This window comes from Furipterus horrens, unplaced genomic scaffold, assembly GCF_987537825.1.
Source record: "Furipterus horrens unplaced genomic scaffold, mFurHor1.1.pri manual_scaffold_3, whole genome shotgun sequence".
Classification (NCBI taxonomy): domain Eukaryota; kingdom Metazoa; phylum Chordata; class Mammalia; order Chiroptera; family Furipteridae; genus Furipterus; species Furipterus horrens.
In genome coordinates this window covers 13,409,719-13,426,260 of record NW_028327173.1, presented here as the reverse complement: position 1 = coordinate 13,426,260, position 16,542 = coordinate 13,409,719, and the positions used below count along the sequence as shown (strand labels likewise).

The 16,542-nt window shown below is 50.5% G+C and overlaps 2 protein-coding genes across 2 annotated transcripts in view; both read left to right on the top strand.

Moving 5' to 3' along the window:
- Positions 1 to 5,764: 5,764 nt before the first annotated feature.
- Positions 5,765 to 6,604, top strand: LOC150014317 (uncharacterized). The gene has a single exon (XM_090271484.1). The coding sequence runs from the start codon at positions 5,765 to 5,767 to the stop codon at positions 6,602 to 6,604; it is 840 nt and encodes a 279-aa protein (XP_090127610.1).
- Positions 6,605 to 16,118: 9,514 nt separating this feature from the next.
- Positions 16,119 to 16,542, top strand: part of HSPG2 (heparan sulfate proteoglycan 2) — a 96,061-nt gene continuing 95,637 nt past the window's right edge. The window contains exon 1 of the mRNA XM_090268743.1: positions 16,119 to 16,222. Within this exon, the coding sequence (XP_090124869.1) occupies positions 16,160 to 16,222 (63 nt within the window). The 5' untranslated portion in view covers positions 16,119 to 16,159. The remainder of the gene's footprint in view (positions 16,223 to 16,542) is intronic.

Genomic DNA, 16,542 nt, shown 5'->3' with positions numbered 1-16,542 from the left:
ACTCAGCTTCAATGGTATGCTGGTGAACTGGGTCTCAAAACAGAAAAACACAAAACAACCCCCACCCCACCCCAGCCCCAATGTGTCGCATTTGCCAATATTCCCACTACGGCTGATTTCAAGCTGCCAGTGCTTTGACAAGCAGGTCACCACATTTCAGAATATTTAACAACTGGCTCTTGTGAGCCAATGCGAGCTCCTTCAGCACACCACTGCCGCTCCACTGTGCCCGCGACGGGGGCCAGGGGGGTTTCAAAGCATTAGCTATGACTGCAAATCGACAGTGTTCACTGGGCACCGTCCTTACCCCCACTTTACAAACAGGAGGTTGAGGCTTGGAGTTCAGCTACCCAAGGGCACGGCATAAGCCAGTTACTTGCTTTCCCATTTCCTGTGTCTTCTCTCAGCAAAGCTGTACATAAGCCTATATATGACCATCATCTCCACCTCCCCACCCCCCCAAGAGGGAATTTCCCAGGCCCCCTCAAGATGGGAACTCTGTTCCTGCTAGGACTGGCTGCTCTACCCCAAAAGCCCTGAGGTGCCTTGGCAGGAAGGAAGCTCTCGCTGGCTGGGGTTCCTGCCAACCCACACCTGCCCCGGTGCTCCTGCACTCAGTTCTGTCCTGGCTTGTAGCTTCCACATGCTTGGGGAAGCACTATTTTGGCAGCTGGTGAGCAGAAGGCCTATCCTTGAGGATGTTAGGGGATGAAGGTGTGTGACTCATTCATCTTGCTCGGATGGGTGGAAGGCTGCAGCCAGGGGAGGGCCAGAACCAAGCCCAAGAAAGATTTTCAGCCCTGCAGGCAGGCTGGCCGCACTCCAGGTAAGGGCTCAGGTGAGTCACACTGCCAACAGTCGCCTGAGGCTGGGCACAGCTGTCCTTTATGCAGGGCGGGACAGCAAAGGTTTCATTGCTTTTGGCTCTAGCTGTCCCCTGGAATGAGCTGGGCTTTCTCCTTATCTGTGATGCTTCTAAGAGCAATGTGGCTGAATGCACCAGAAATATTCCTCCCATCATATCAGGCCGCTGGAGGGGGGGGGGGTTATAAGTAGCATATGCATTCATGGGGTAGGGTCCTAAGGTCTCTGGAAAAAGGAGGCAATTTCTGCCGTTCTGGGGCACCCAGGGAGGAAGAGGCCCTTGAGCTCTTTGAGCCTAGAAGTAGGGAAAGGGCTCCTGATGATCTTGGTGAGGCACAGGAGGGAACAAAAATGTGGGTAGGACTACAGGAAGGCAGAGTAAGGTGAGAGAGTGGAAGGGTCAAGCCTAATGAAAAGACCACAATTTGCAGCTGGTTTGTCAATGAAGCTAAGAAGCCAAGGTTAGAGGTAGTCCCAGGGGGTCAAAGGGTGGGGGTCACTGTGGCTGGGGACTATGTTGGGAGGGGCACTCCACCCTCTCAGGACATTCTGAGACTCTGCCATCCATCCCTTCAGTGCTAGGGAAGGAGAAGCAGCTGGACTTGGCTAGATGGCGGAGGATGGGGGCTTGCTAGGTGGGGCCAGGGCTACAGCTGCCTACCAACCTGTGTCTCCAGGCTGAACCCCTCCCAACACCGCTCGGTTCACAAGGTTACTTACTGAGTCCTCACTGGGTGAGGGGGTGGCCCACCCTCTTCCTCGATTAGTGCTTAAGCCTGAAGAACCCAGAACACAAGTTTCTAATTCTGACCGCTGGTTGAGCCTGGGTCAGTCTGTTACCCTCTGGGAATCTTAATTACCTTATCTGGAAAATAAAATACTGTACCTACCTCATAGCGGTGCTGTGAGGACTAAATGAGAGGGTGAATGTGGAGTTCCTGGCATTGACATTGTCAGGTTCTCTGGCCCATAAGGTGCTCCACCAATGTCAGTTTCTCGGGGATGGGCCTGGGCAAGAGCTGGAGCAGGCAGCTGCCCCATACCCTTCCTCTCATGTGTCCCTGTGCCTGGAGTCAGATGGCTGCTCTGACTCCAGGCCGAGTCCTAGGAGCCCAGGATCTCAGGACAGAACCACCCCTCCCACTCCTGGCTCCCAGCTGCTTCTGTCTCTGAAGACCTCAATGGCCCTCAGAAGTCCTAGAGATCCCCTGGAGTTGGACAGGCCATAGAGGGACATTCCTGATCTTATGGGACATAGCCTGGCTTTCTGGGAGGATGGAGGAATTACACATTCCTCCCAAAATAATATGTCCTGGAGCTATTTCCAGAGGCTCTTACTGCCCAGGCCAGAAATGGCCAGTGATCTCGATGCCTGGGTACCTTCAGGACAAACAGCACAGAGGCCCAGCCCTCTCGCTGGCCGCCTGCCCACCAGCCCGGCCCCCAGCCCAGAGCAGAACAGGCTTGGCAGAAGCCCCACAGAAGGACTGTTGACACTGTTTCCCTGGTCCACCGACCTCCCCAGGGCTCCTCTTCCTCCTTGATGGTTGTGGTGGTGGTCGGGGGGGGCTCTGATCCCTCCTCTCAGCTCTCTGATTCAGTGACTACAACCACCCTGTCCCAGTGCCCAAAGCCTTCGCCCTCAGTGATTGCGGGCTGGGAGGCTGCACACAGAGCCTTCTGTTAAAGCGCTTTGTAATCTTGGATCTTATCATTGGAATACATCAGATAACCCCAAATCAGAGAACACTCTCCAAAACAATTTGTCTGCAGTCTTCAAAAATGCCAATGTCATAAAACACAAAAGAGGACTGAGGAACTTTCAGGTTGAAGGAAACCGGAGACCTGAGAACTAAAGGCAATGCCTGATCCTGAATTGGATCCTGGATTGAAGGAAGAGTTGCCATAAAGAATATCAAAGGGACAACAGGTGAAATTTGAATACAGGCTGCATATTAGATAATAGTACTGTACCAATGTTAAATATCTTATACTTGGTAATCGAAATGTGAATATATAAGAAAATATTGTTGTTCTCCCAGTGTATTCAAGGGTGTAGATGCTATTGTCTACAACTTTAAAAATAGTCTTCACCTGAGAAAATGTTTATTGATTTTTAGAGAGAGGGGGAGGGAGAAAGAGAAAGAAACATCATTGTGAGAAAGAAACATCAATTGCTTGCCTCTCGTATGTGCCCTGATCAGGGATCAAACCTGCAAGCTAGGTATGTGCTGTGACCAGGAATCAAGCCAATAACCCTTTGGTATATGGGACAATGCTCCAACCAACTGAGCTACCCGGCCATGGCTGCCTGCAACTTACTCTTAAAATAATAATCGGGGTGTGTGTGTGTGTGTGTGTGTGTGTGTGTGTGTGCGCGCGCGTGCTCGCGCGTGCATGTAGTAACAAACGTGGCAAAAATGTTAATAATTAGTGGATTTGGATGAAGACTATATGGGAGTGCATTGTCTCGTAAATTTTCGGGAAATAGAAAAGTTTTCAAAATAAAAAGTAAACCCATATTTCCAATATTTAGGGAAGGAAATGATGGAGGGAGGCTTTTCTTAGCAAATACCATGAGAACTCAAAGGGGGATTTTGTTATTCAACAAAAATGTACTGGATGCCCTCTGTGGACCAGGTCTCAGTAAAGGGCATGGGGATTTTGAAAGGAACTGAGATTTGTCCTCTGAGGAAGCCTCGGGCTGCAGCCAGAGCCCCTGGCATGGCCGCATGGCCGGTGCTCAACACCAACTTGTTGAGGGCATGAGGAAGCGGTGAGAAGGGAGGAGAAAAAAGCGTTGTTATGTCCAGGAATGGGCCATTCAAAAGCACAGCACTCTAGAGCCTCTCAATAAATGTTTGCTGACCTAATGAGAAAAAAGTATTAATAATTGATGCTGACCACAACCAATGCGGGTTTATTAGACCCAGCATAGAACTTCCTAACTCTCAGCATCATTAAATACTTAAAACACAACAAGGGATGCTGAAAATGTCCACCCCAACCCCATTTTAAAAATAGGGCCCATCTGTCTTAGAAGGCTTAAAGTGACACTGGTCCTGAGGCAGGGGCCTGGCCAGGATGACCCCAGAGGCCCCTCCCAGCTCCAGGATTCCGTGATTCTATGACATGGTCAGCAGTCTGGAGTGGCAGCACCAGGGTAGCCCCCAGCGGACCTCAAGAGGCGGGCTAAGTCATCTACCTTCTAAAGACAGAGTGAGAGTGGGAGAGGGCCCTTTCGGCGGATGGGGCCTGGCCAGCCGGGAAGGGTGGGGCCCTGTAGGAGTCAGCCCTCAGTTACCTCCTGCATTTCCAGAGGAGGAGGTGGGGTGGGGTTGGACCAGGGAGGGCAGAGGTAAGGGTCTGGACATTCCACACGATTCAGACCCGAAGGACAAGGGCAGCTGATAGGCCATTGGCTGGGAGAGAGGCCAGCAGCTGTTTTCTGGGTGGAACAGGATCAAATACAGCTCTGTTCTCACTAGGCAGAAGTAGAAAACTAGCATTGAGCTGGAAGAACTGAGGGAGAGAAAACAGATCCTTCCTTCGGGTGGGGGGTGTATTAGGGAACTCAGGGACAATGAGAATGGGGAGGGGAGGATGACACTGCCCTTGGATTGGCCCAGGCAAGCCCAGGAATGAGAGGTGGGGTTAAACTGGCCTGGTCAGGGCTTAATCCCTGTGAAGTGCCCACTTTGGAACCAGGAGGAGGAGAAGGAATCCCAATATTCCTACTGTCAGAGAGGATCAAGGTCAAATGTCCCAGAAGTTACTGATCCCACAAGTCCAGCCTCTTTGGTGGACTTATCACACCAAATGCCACCCACCATCTAGGGTTCCTAAAGTCAGGATCAACTTAGCAAGTGCCTCTCTCCACCTGGTTCTCCCCATCAGGCCCCCACCCAGGCAGGCAGAGCAGGTGTGGTGAGAATCCTTCCTAAGTAGACTGTGAGGGAGGCATTGACTCTCAGGGGTCATCAGACACACCCAAGATAGTACCTGGTCCCACCACCAACAAGCTGTGTGATCTGAAGGCAAGCCACGTCATCTCTCTGAGTCTCAGTTTCTCCATCTGTCAACCAGGAATAGAATAGCAACTACCACCCTGATTTGTAGTGAGAGCTCCATATAAGAAACACGCAAAGGTCCAGGCTCAAAGACGGTGCACGAAGAATCACATTGCCTCTAAGACACATTTTTTAGTATCAGAGGACAATCCTCACCTGAGGATATGTTCACTGATTTTGAGAGAGAGAGGAAGAGGGAGAGAGAAAGAGACATGGAGATGTGAGAGAGAAACGTCAGTTGATTGTCTCCTGTATGTACCCTGACCGGGGATCAAACCAGTGACCTTTTGGTGCACAGACGATGCTCCAACCGAGCCACCGGGCCAGGACAATGATTAGCTATTTGATATTATGTCAAAAGAAAGCCTGTCTCAGTGCCTGGAATTTCACCTTTAGAGATTCAGTCCTTGGTTTCTGTGGTCTTTGGGAGCCCTGGCTTAAAGGGAGAATAAGAATTTCAGAATGTGGCCTAGAGTTAAAGAAAAAAGAGAGACTGCCCCCCACTTTTTTTAGGGGTCTCCTGGCCTCTGTCATTCTCGGGGTCTTGCCTTCCTACCCAACTCTTGCCCTTCTCTTTGTGCTTTCTGAAGAATAGGGTGTCTGTTTTCCAGTTTGAAAACCCCTGGGTCTAGGAGGAAGACGGGGAGCAGGAGAAGCGTGCTGTTGGCTCTGTGGAGGCAGACAGAACACCTGGAGGGAAATCCTGGAGGGAGGTGTCAAGCAGCCGAGGAAAGCTGACCCAGCTCTCCCCTCTCCAGGCCCAGGTAACCGGCCTCCGGGGGACCTCTCAGCAGTTCAGTGCCTTGAAGCTTTATTCACCCCTCAGGCCAATGTCTGGACGCCAAGTGAGCGGTGCCAACACTTACAGCCGCTTGAACCATCCCAACAATATGTCCTCTCTGGACCAGACTCCAGGCTGTTCGCAGTGCCCTGTGACCGGGGCGAACAGCCTCAGACATCCCTGCACCACTAGCGGCTTGGAGTTCAGCAGCTGCAGCAACACTTCGGAGCAGTCCGACAGCCCTAGCTCCCCTATACTTCCAGAGAGGAAAATCTGCATGGGTCGGCCCTACAACTCCAAGTTCGTAGAGACGAGCCACCTGGCCAACCGCCCCAAGGTGGCCAAAAAACCCGCTTGCCATGGCAGCCCCAACTGCCTGCTCTGCACAGATGGTCCCTTGGACCCTTCTAGCCCCACCTTCCTGGACCAACTCATCAGAGGCATCAACTACCTTGACAGATCCGCCAATGCCTTCTACACCAGCTGCCCCAAATCACTGAGCCTGCCGAGGCTCGCAGCCAGTTACCTAGATAGGGCTGTCAACTCCATCCACCTGGATCATCCAGACCACCCTTTTCCCCACAGTTACTCCAGCCCCTGCACCAGCAGGGATGCCTCTCACAACACCAGCACCTGCATGGTGCCGTCCTCCAGGGGTGTCAAGGCCTTGCAATGTGTGGATGGCTCCATCAACACAAGTTGCCCCCACCAGCTTGGTAGCCAGAACCTCCCTCCGATGCTGCGACAGAGGCCAGGGATAAAGTTGCCCGAGCTCCCTTTGTTTGGCAACGGGATCTTTTCTTTAGGTCGTCTGCCCAAGTTCTGGGAAGCAATCCGCTCAGGCTGCTGTGCCCCTGAACCCATCTCCAAACCCTGTAGCTGGTGGTGACATTGACACCAACATGAAATGGACACATGTCCATCAGGCTGCAGTTGTGCAAAATAAATGGTCTGTGGCACTATGCTGCTCCCAAGGCTCCCTTGAGGGGAAATGGCCGTTTGGATTGGGGATTATAAATTCAAGGACCTATGGGGCAGGCAGTTAAAAGTTAATGGGTGAAGTGGGCGGGGTGGCAGCAGGGAGCGGTGGAGACTGTGTCTGAGTGGAGAGGGAATAGCTGGTCTAAGCCCAGCTCTCAAATGGGTAACAAGAAAAGCCAGAAATCTGAGTTTTCTATATTAGCAACAAATTAAAAAATGTCATAATGCTCTGTGGGCTGAACAACAATACTTGCTGGCCAGATGTGAAGCCCACTTTCTGTGGGTTTTATCTTGCATGGATCACCGGGGAGGTTCCTAGCCTCCCTTACCCTTGATTCCCCCATGTGAAGAAATAGACGGACTGTTTTTACCCAATCCCCCATCCAACCTCTTCTTTTTCCAGGATTATCAATTTTAGCACAGCCCCACATGAGCAGAAAGGTAGTAGTAATGATGATGATAGCAAACCCTGTAGAGCCTTTATTATGTGGAAGGCACTGTTCTAAGTGTTTTATACATATTTATTCTTTTAAAGATGTGGTTTAATGACAAGGGTCTAGGGTAGACGTACAGAAGACTTTGCAATGGCCACTGTGAGATGCGTTGGAACAGGCAACCTGGGATAGTGGCTGGTGGAAGGATGGTTCTTCCTGGGAAATCTCTGAAAAGAACGGTCTCTCCAAGCCAGGTGAGGGCAGGAGGGTCAGAATGAGCTGGTCCCACATATCTTGCAGGGAATATCTGAGAAATTGTTCCCTGGCCATCAAAGGCTCCAAACCTTCAGACTCAACTGATTTGGGTGCTGAGAAACCAGGCCCCACAGGCACCCAGGTATCCACCATCCTGCAGGCGAGGGACTCCGGAGATGAGGATTTCAACCTACTTCTGTCGCCCACCTGCCCAAAGACCTCGGGTACATGGTTTCCCCTCTCTAGACCTGTTTATCCTTTTGTAATATGAGTAGGGTAGCTCTGATGATCTCTAAGGGCCCCCCGGCGCTGATATGTCTCTTTTCTCCTGAGCTAAGAATTGAGAGTGCCCTCCACGTCTATCCAAGAACTCAAGCCTCCTGAGTCCTGAGTCATCGTCCCAGGCTTCCCAGCGGCCATTTCAGGACTCAGGGCCCATTTCTGTACGGCTCTGAACTTCAGGCCCGGCCAGACCCTTCTTGCTGGAGTTCTCCTGCCTCTGAGGAAATACAAAGGCCAATAGCAGCTCAGAGTGTGGAATGGGGCTGACCTTGACATAATGCAGAACCTGGAGGTCTACAGGGTTCCATGGCTCTTGAAGGAGGTGGCCTGCTGTGGCCTAGCCCTATGGCCAAGCAGAGAAGGTGGCAAGTCTCAATATCCTTACCATGAGATTGACATGGTGGTCCCAGGGTTGGAGGAAGGAAGGGGACACTGAACCCCCAGCCCATGGAATTCATCCCTACTTCTATTCCATCTCTGGAGGACAAGGGTGACTTTTCCTGCGTCTAAAGCTTAGCAATTCCTTTTTCTGTTTCTGGCATCCCTTCCCTCCTCAGGAAGAAGACTTTGGCTTTGTCTGAGGGGTCCTTAGCCCTCCAGTGACCTATTCCCCAGGTGAACATTCACAGGAATACAGCTTGTTGGACTCCATGTTGGCCCAGCTCAAGAGGTAGTTCGAGAGTGTCCAGATTCCCAAACCCTAGCTGGCCACTCAGAGCCATCCCCTGACTTCTGCTTCAAAAATGGTCCAATTTCCCCGAATCAGAGTGTAAGACCCTTGCCTAGGACACTGGTCTTGAGGCCTCCAGTATCTAGCCCAGTTCTGGCTCACGATAGGATCTCAATTATTATATTGGTATTGATTAAAGGTGCTTAGTAGGTGCTCAGTAATGGTAACTACTATTAAGAGTAATTACGGTATCTCATATACAGTGGATTTTCAATAACAATGATGACAGCCAACATTTATTAAATTCTTAACAATATTCAAGGTATTAAATGCTTTATTTGTATTAACTCATTTAATCCTCATACAATCATTTAAAGAAGGTACTATTGTCCTTATTGTACAGATAAGGAAACTGAGGCAAAGAGAGGTCTGTATAAATGATGTGATAAAGATGGTTACAGTGCATAGAAAGCAGCGATTCTTCAAAAAATGGTTGTGCAGAGTAGGTGCTCAATAATGATAATTGTCTTTGTGATTACAACATCTTGGGAGTAGTAGATGCTCCACAAATTCATACTGTGGGTGCCCAATGAATGATAGATATCATTACAGAGCCCAGTACATAGTACGTGCTCAAACAGAGTTTAACCATCGGTTGGGAATTAGATTATACCCTAAAGGGACAGGACCTGTGCCTGGCTCCACTTTCTCAGGATAAATACTCACTGCTCACAGATCCCTTCCATCAGTCACTCAGCCCCAGTCCAGAGAATATCAGGCTCTTAGTTAGAGAAGATACCCTGCTGCACGTGGCCATGCGGAGGCCACAGAAAGTCCCCGTATCCACTGTTTAAGCGCTGCATCTGCAGGGTCCACGTAAACAGGAAGCAGCGTGAGGGCTGCAGAACAATGTCACGGCCTGCTGTGTTGTCCATCTGGTGTACAGAAATGGACTGGTTGTCCCCACAGCTGAGAGTGGCTGGGGAAAGTCCTTCACGCCTGCAGAAGTATGTCATCATTTATTAAGGACCCGTGATGTGCCAGGCATGCTACCAAGGCCTGAAACACAGGCTCTCAGTCCTCAGAGCCCTGTGAGGCTCAGTTTCAGTACTCCCGTTTTGCAGAGGAGGAAACTGAGGCTCAGAGAGCAAAAGTGATGTGCTCAATCAAGCTCCTACAGCTCATAAGAAGCAGAGCTGGGATCCAACCCAGGCCTCGACCCTCAGCCAATGCCCTTTCCATTCAAATCACTGTTTTTTGCCTTTCTTAGTATTTATTGATGGATTTTAATAGAAAGAGGGGCGAATCTGGGCCTCCAAAATATGCGGTAAATTAGACACAGCGGTGGTGATATTTAAGCCCAGTGGCCTGGGCTGCCCTCAACACCGGTCTTCAGAACAGGGCAGTGCTAACCTGGTATGTGCTCTTAGAGGAAACAGTAAACAAAGGGAGAAATGTCCTCAAAGCTCATTTGTTTCAACTGCCCAAACCACTGGTCCCTGCATCATTTGGTAACGTTGGGTATAGGTGCGTGATGTTAGGATTATTTTTGTATCTTAAAAATAATAATCTGATATGACCTATTCAAACAGATAACTTGATATCACTATTCTAAGATCCTAGAAAATAAATGAAGCTTTTTGTATGACCAAGGTGCGTGTTTGAGAGATACACTCGTCCTATTCCTGACCCTTTACTCCACCCCTAACCTCTCCTTATCCTGAACCTACCCTTAAGCCTTAGCCCATCCCACCCCTCGCCCCGTTCCTGAGGCCTGTTTTATCCCTCACTGTCTTCTCTGTCTACACATGACTGGTCCTGCTTGCTCTACATAAGAAACATAAAACTAGGAGTCGGGGACACCCTCCCCCCTGCAATTGTATCCACACTTCCCTCTTTCAAGTTGAAGTCTCAGGAAGAGGAAAGAGCCTCAGACATGTGCTGTGCCTGAGTTGGTATCACCATTTTTGGGCAAACTCTCTTCATAGCTTTCTGGGCCCCTCCCAGCAGGGCAGGAATTTCTTGTGAACAATTGAACAAAGCCGGGAACTCGGAGGGAGAAGGCACAGGACATTCCAAAAGGATTTCTCTCAAGCTCCAAAAGACATGTGGGAACACTGTAGAAGGCTTATAGCCTAGCAAAGGAAAGCATGAAAGGGATGGAAAATCTGCCCGGTAGGAAGGGCAGTACAGGCAGGAGGAAGGAACAAGGGGTCGGAGGGCTGGAGGTCTGGGTGGAAGGCCTGCCTCTGCCACTTGTGACCCTGCCGAGGTTGCTCTGACCTCAGGTTTATCGTCCTTTAAAACTGGAGAAGCTGTGAAAGCAATGGATGCACACATACCTGGTCATAACAATGCTGTATTAATCACAATGAGCTGGAAGCAGCCCAAATATCCAACGATAAGATGGGGTTCGTGATCACTGATGTGTCGATGAGACACAACAGAAAATAATTATTAGAAATACTATATGCAAACTCAGTATAAGTGCTATTCAAAGTAGCTGGCCCGCAAATGGCTGATGGTTACCATCTACAATAAAGAGGTTGTACCAGAATGTAAATCTATGTGCTGCTTCCAGAACGGACCAAGTATTGCAAGAAAAAAAGCATCAGCTAAGCTAAACAGAGTGCTTACTGATACGGTTGGTTTCCACTCTGAGCGAGCTTCTTATCTCGTCTCAGACTGGTACCAAACAGTTTGGGGACTGGCACTGATCCACAGAGCCATTTTTAACTAGCTGTGGTCTTTACTGACACACAGGACTGTGTTTTTAAAAAGAACACTAAGCAGGGAAAGCAAAACATGAAATCGGATACATACATGCATCACATGAGGTAAAATGCACATGTGTACAGCGACGAAGGGAAATGAACATTTGTGGGGCTCCAACTACAGGTCCTACACAGAAGTCTCCTATGATGGAAGCAGGGGCATGTGGACAGGAATGTGAGGGGGTATGTGGAGTCCATAGAATTGCACCCTGGTTGGAGGGGAGCGGTGGGGGTGGGGGAGCATTAAGCACAAATTCAAATTACAGAAACCATTTACGGTCAGCTCAGGAGCTAGGCTCTGGGGCAGTATGTGCAAAGTGTGTTATGAGAAGCACCAGTCTTGTGAGATGTTAAAAGGTTTTGCCATAAAAACCAGGGAGATGCCCATCTTGAATATGTTGAGGAACGCTACATTAAGCAGAGCTGGACAGGAGACTGCCCTGGAGCTCTGCTCGGTCACTTGTGTTGGTATCTCTTGAGATGGCCAAAGTGTGGGAAAGAGAGCAGAATCCCCAGACTTCTTGACCAGGGAACCCTTTTTCCAAGGAGCATCTCAGAGAGCTGGTGATGCGTGAGGCACAGTGTGGGAACCCTGCCCTGAGCCTGGAAGCCATGGCAGGAGCTCAGCAAGAAAGTGGTTGATGAGGGGTGATGGGGAGATATCAGGAGGGGTCACAGGGCCAGATCCAAGGCCATATTCAGAAGAGAGTCACGCTTCTGCCTGTGCAGAGTTGAAAACAACCCCGGGAAAGGGGGCAGATTTGGAAATAGGTTCTAGGTCAGACAGTTATGAACATGAACCCTGGCTCTGCCATGTACTGACTATGTGAACTAGGCAAGCCACTTCATCCCCTGGGCCTTGGTTCCTTGTTGGTAAAGGGAATTATTTTATTAAAATAAAAAAATACACTTACTTGTCTATAATTTCAGGACTGTGGTAGTGATCAAATGAGATTCAATGTTGACCAAATGGTGACGGAAGTTTATCTTTGCCCCAAGTACAAACCAGAAGGGGGACTTTATGCCTTATGACATGCTTGAATCAACTTGTTCTTTCATTCAAGTAAAATTATTCAAGTGCCAACTCCATGCCAAGCATTGAGTTCTTCACAGAAACCAGTCATGCTCCCTGCCTTCATTATCCCTCCTAATAGTAAATGACCTTCCCAATTACTGCTATGGTCAAAAATGTTAAGAGAGAGAAAAAGACAGGGTGGCAGGAGTAGGGGTGTGTCAGAAAGTATAGCGGGGGACATAATCTAGCTTGGGAAGGCTGTATGGTGACATGAAGTTTGTGCTGAATTCTAAAAGAGTAGGGTGAAGGGAAGTGAGTGTTGGGTGAAAAAAAAACACTTGAAAAGAAAAAGCACGTGCAAAGACCATGGGGAAGGAAGGTGGCTGGAGAAACAGGCAGGACTATATCTTGTTAGGCCCTGCAGGGTACTCTCCCTGGCCAAAGGAACTTTTACTGCATGCTTAGAGCTATGTCCTTCCTCCTCTTCTCCACATCACCTCTTTGTTTCCTTCCCTCCATCCCCAGTCCCTCTCAATGCCAATTTCCTGTTCTACACTCTCACCCAATAGCATATCCTCACCCTGCCAACACCTGTTTTTCCACACAGGTATTGGAACCCTTGTGCAAAATAGATGCTTTCTTTTATTAGTTATTGAATGAATGCAGGGCCACAGCTAGCTCACACAGTGCCTTTGCCCATATTAGCAAGAGATACCTCTTCTGGGCAGATACAGCCCCTAAACAGGACCCACTTGGCTGCATATCCTTGTTCAGTGAACCGCCTGCTCAGCTGTCCACTGCAACCCTGAATGAATGAATGAATGAAGAAATGTGAAAAGAGTGAGAAAATCTGAGGCAGAGAAAAGAATCAGAATGGGCATGGAAGCCAGGAGAAGTTGAGTCTTTTCGATTTTGGAGCAGGTGACTCACAGACTATGGCTCCCGGTTCCAGAAGGTCATCTCCTGTTTCTCAGAAGCCAGAGTGTTTGGCTGCCTGCTCTTGCCTATCCAAACTCTTGTAGCCTCTCCTTATCTAAGGAACCTTGTGCAAGACTTAAGTTTCCTTTCCCAAAGAGTGTGATGAGCACTGGGATTTATGAGTACATAGGATGCGATTAGAGGCGCCTCTCAGGCTAAGCAAAGCCCAGAAGGCCCTGCCTCTGCTCCTCTTCGAAGCCATATGAGGAGATAGCCAGACCCTAAACAAAGCAACTTGAGAACATTACTAAAGATATCAAGGACTGCAAAATAAAACAGAGCTGGCCAAATCCCTTAGTGGAGAGAAGATGCAGAATAAATAGGTGGATGGCAAATTCTCAGGGTGGGTGAAGTTACACTGGAAGACTTTCTAGACAAGCCATATTTTCCTGCTCTCTGCGTCAGCCCCTCTCCTTCCTGTCTGCAGTCAGCTTTACCATCACTTTCCCTAACCTCCTTTTGGAAGCAAGACTTATAGCTTGGGTTTAGTCTTGACAAAACATGTACAAAGGGTTACTTGTTCCCCTTTTCCCTTTGCTCATGAGCAAATCATCCAAGAAGCCAAAGTTCTGGGACTTAAAGGGCCTGAGGTAGGGAACAGGCACTGAGGCAGCTCACAAAATGCGATTTGTCACGGATGCTGACCTCCACAGACAGGCAAAGCCTTGGAAAAGCCGTGCCACCAGAGCTGGCCAGCTGCCAGCTCCTAAGTTAGTGGAATTTTGTAGCCTTCCTCATCAGATAGGAAGTTCTTAAACACAAGGCTGTAGTCCTTCAATCAGACTGGAGATCCTTGGGGTGGGGGTTGCATCTGGCCTTCAGACTGGGAGCAACACACTGGGTGCAGAGGCTGTTCTTCCATCAGACTAGAGCCCTGCCTCCACCCTCACAAGAACCGAGTTGTGTCTGCCTCTTCGGATTGCTAGCTCACCCAGAAACAGTAATAAGAAAAATAGCTACCACTTACTTAATGATTGCTATATGCCTGAAACTCTTCTTTAAAAAAAGTTTTACTTTTTCATTATTTTTTTATTGTATTTTCCCATTACCATTTACCCCTCTTATACTTCTTCCACCTCCACCCTCCACCTTCTCCCCAAAATATATTAATTCATTTTTAATTTTCATAACACTATGAGAGAGTTCTCCTTTTCTAGATGATGAGACTGAGACACATCAAGAGGCTGAATAATTTGTTCAGGTTTGCACAGCGCAGTGATGGAGGCAGGATTCTCCATCGAACTGAAAACAACATGAAAATGCGGATGATATCCTCCATTTTCCTCCAACAGATTAGGGGTTCACCAAGGCCCAAGGTCTGGTGTCTCTCCACTGTCCACCCTATCTCCCTGTCTGGATCAGAAACAGACCTTATTCAGTGCTGTGCCTACCATCTGGGTTAGACCCAGGGAGTTGGCCGAACCACTGTGGATGTAATTTCTGTCTCACAGGGTAGAGAACCCCATCTTTTGCAGATGGGGCATCTACCTGTGATGGGGTCAGGATGCCAGCATTTACTCTATCTCCCAGGTGCCTGATGGGAGGCCCCAGAGTGCATGGGGGATTGCAGGCCGCTATCACAAGGAACACACCTTCCGGAGCCAGGCTTGGTGCCACCCAGTTAGCTGGGCATTTCCTTCTGTCCACAGCTCACCTCACTCCTGGCTGCAAACCCAGCCATGAGTCTCTGGAACCTAGCAACTCTCGAGGAAACAATGGAAACTTCAGTTTTCACTCTCCTCCCTCTATCATTACTCAAAAGGTTTTCCTCTAAGTCATACACACACGTACCAGCTTTCTCTCCACCCATCAGCCTGGGCTGCCCTGGAAATTTTCAGGCAAAGAGTCCTGAGCATAGGCGGTGGGGAGGCCTGGTGACACAGCCATATGTGTTGACTGTGAGTGTGTGTCAGATGTGGATCATCAGGGACCGTGATGTACCGCCCAAGCATCTGTGATTGGGGCTTTGGCAGGTGTGTCTGTGTCTGGGCCTGGATGTGTGAGTTGGTGTGTCTCTGGCACTGTGGCTGTGATTTATGAGAATCAGAGTTGGTCTGTAAGTGATTTATGTGGAAAATGGCACCTGTCGGGGGCAGTTCAGTATTGAGTGCCTACTTATTGTAAGTCACTGTGGTTCGTGTGTGATATGTGATAAAATGTAACAAAGGTGAACATGCATGTGGAAACATTGTTGGCCTGTGTATGTGAACAGTGAGCACCTGTGAGGAATGTATGTATGAACACATGTCCTTGGGCTTTGTGTCTTGGTGTTCACGTGTATGAGTCTATGTAAAAATGTGAATATGAGTGTGAGCAGCTGAGTGTGTAAGTTGTGTCTGCTGTGACCCCTGCAGAGGTGCAAGTTTTAAAGAAAGTGTTCTTTTGAGTCTGTGAAGACTATTAGTGTATGAAAGTTGGGTGCAAGGGTGTGAACATGTGCTGAGTGTTCACAGGTAGCGGAGGGAAGTGTTAGCACGAAAAGTTGTGAGTGTGAAAGCGTTCTGTGACCCAGCTCTGCGTGAGTGCGTGCGCATGTGCTCAGGCGCAAGTGTGAAAGGTTCGTGTGTGTGCGCGTGGAATTCTGGAGGGTCCTCGAGGGCTGTCCGTGGAGGGAGTCAGTTCGTGGAGTGTGAAAGGGTGTGAAGTGGTTTCAGGGGTCTGGCAGTCCGTAGGGGCGTGCAGGAGTGGCGTGAGCGTGGAGGCAGAGCCCCGACCCCCGTCCTACTCCACATTCCAGGCCGGGTTTGGCGGGGAGCCGGGCTGGGCCGCGGACCGCGCGGAGGGGGCTGGGGGCCCAGACAAAGGCCCAGTTGGCTGCTTTGCGATTCGGGAGAGCGGCGCCCGCGGTCCGGGGGCGGGGCCTGGCGCCCCGGAGGGGCGGTCTCGGGGCGGGGCCCGGAGCCCGGGGGCGGGGCAGAGCGGGTGGGGCGGGACGGGCGACGGGCGGGGTGGGGGTGGCGGGAGCGGGCGGCGCTGTCCCGAGGACTCCGAAGGCTGGCGGGCGGGTGGCTGCGGGCGGGCGCCGAGCGTGCGAGTGAGCGAAGCGGGCCAGGCCATGGGGCGGCAGGCGGCTGGCGCGGTGCTGCTGGCACTGCTGCTGCACTGGCAGCTGCTCACGGTAAGTGTGCGGGGCGGAGGGACGGGGGGCGCCCGGTCCCTGGTCGCCACGCCCGCCAAGTTGGCGGGGGCCCCGAAGCTGCGCGGTTGGGGCTCTGGTTCGGGACGGCGGCGCCCGTCGGGGACCCCGGGGTCGGCACAGGCCGTCGCCACCCTCCCTCGTGGGGCTACCCCGAGGGGCGTCCAGGGAACCCTGCGTGGGGCCGGAGGCGGGGCCTGCCCGCGTGGGAGCCCGTGGGTAGCCCGGCCACGTTGCCGAGTTTCTGAGTCTTGCTAGGCATGGCTCGGCCTGCCGTTCCTGGGAATCAGGCTGAGAAACTT

Coding starts and splice junctions, on each gene's coding strand:
- LOC150014317 (XM_090271484.1), top strand. CDS start 5,765: ATGTCTGGACGCCAAGTGAGCGGTGCCAACACTTACAGCCGCTTGAAC.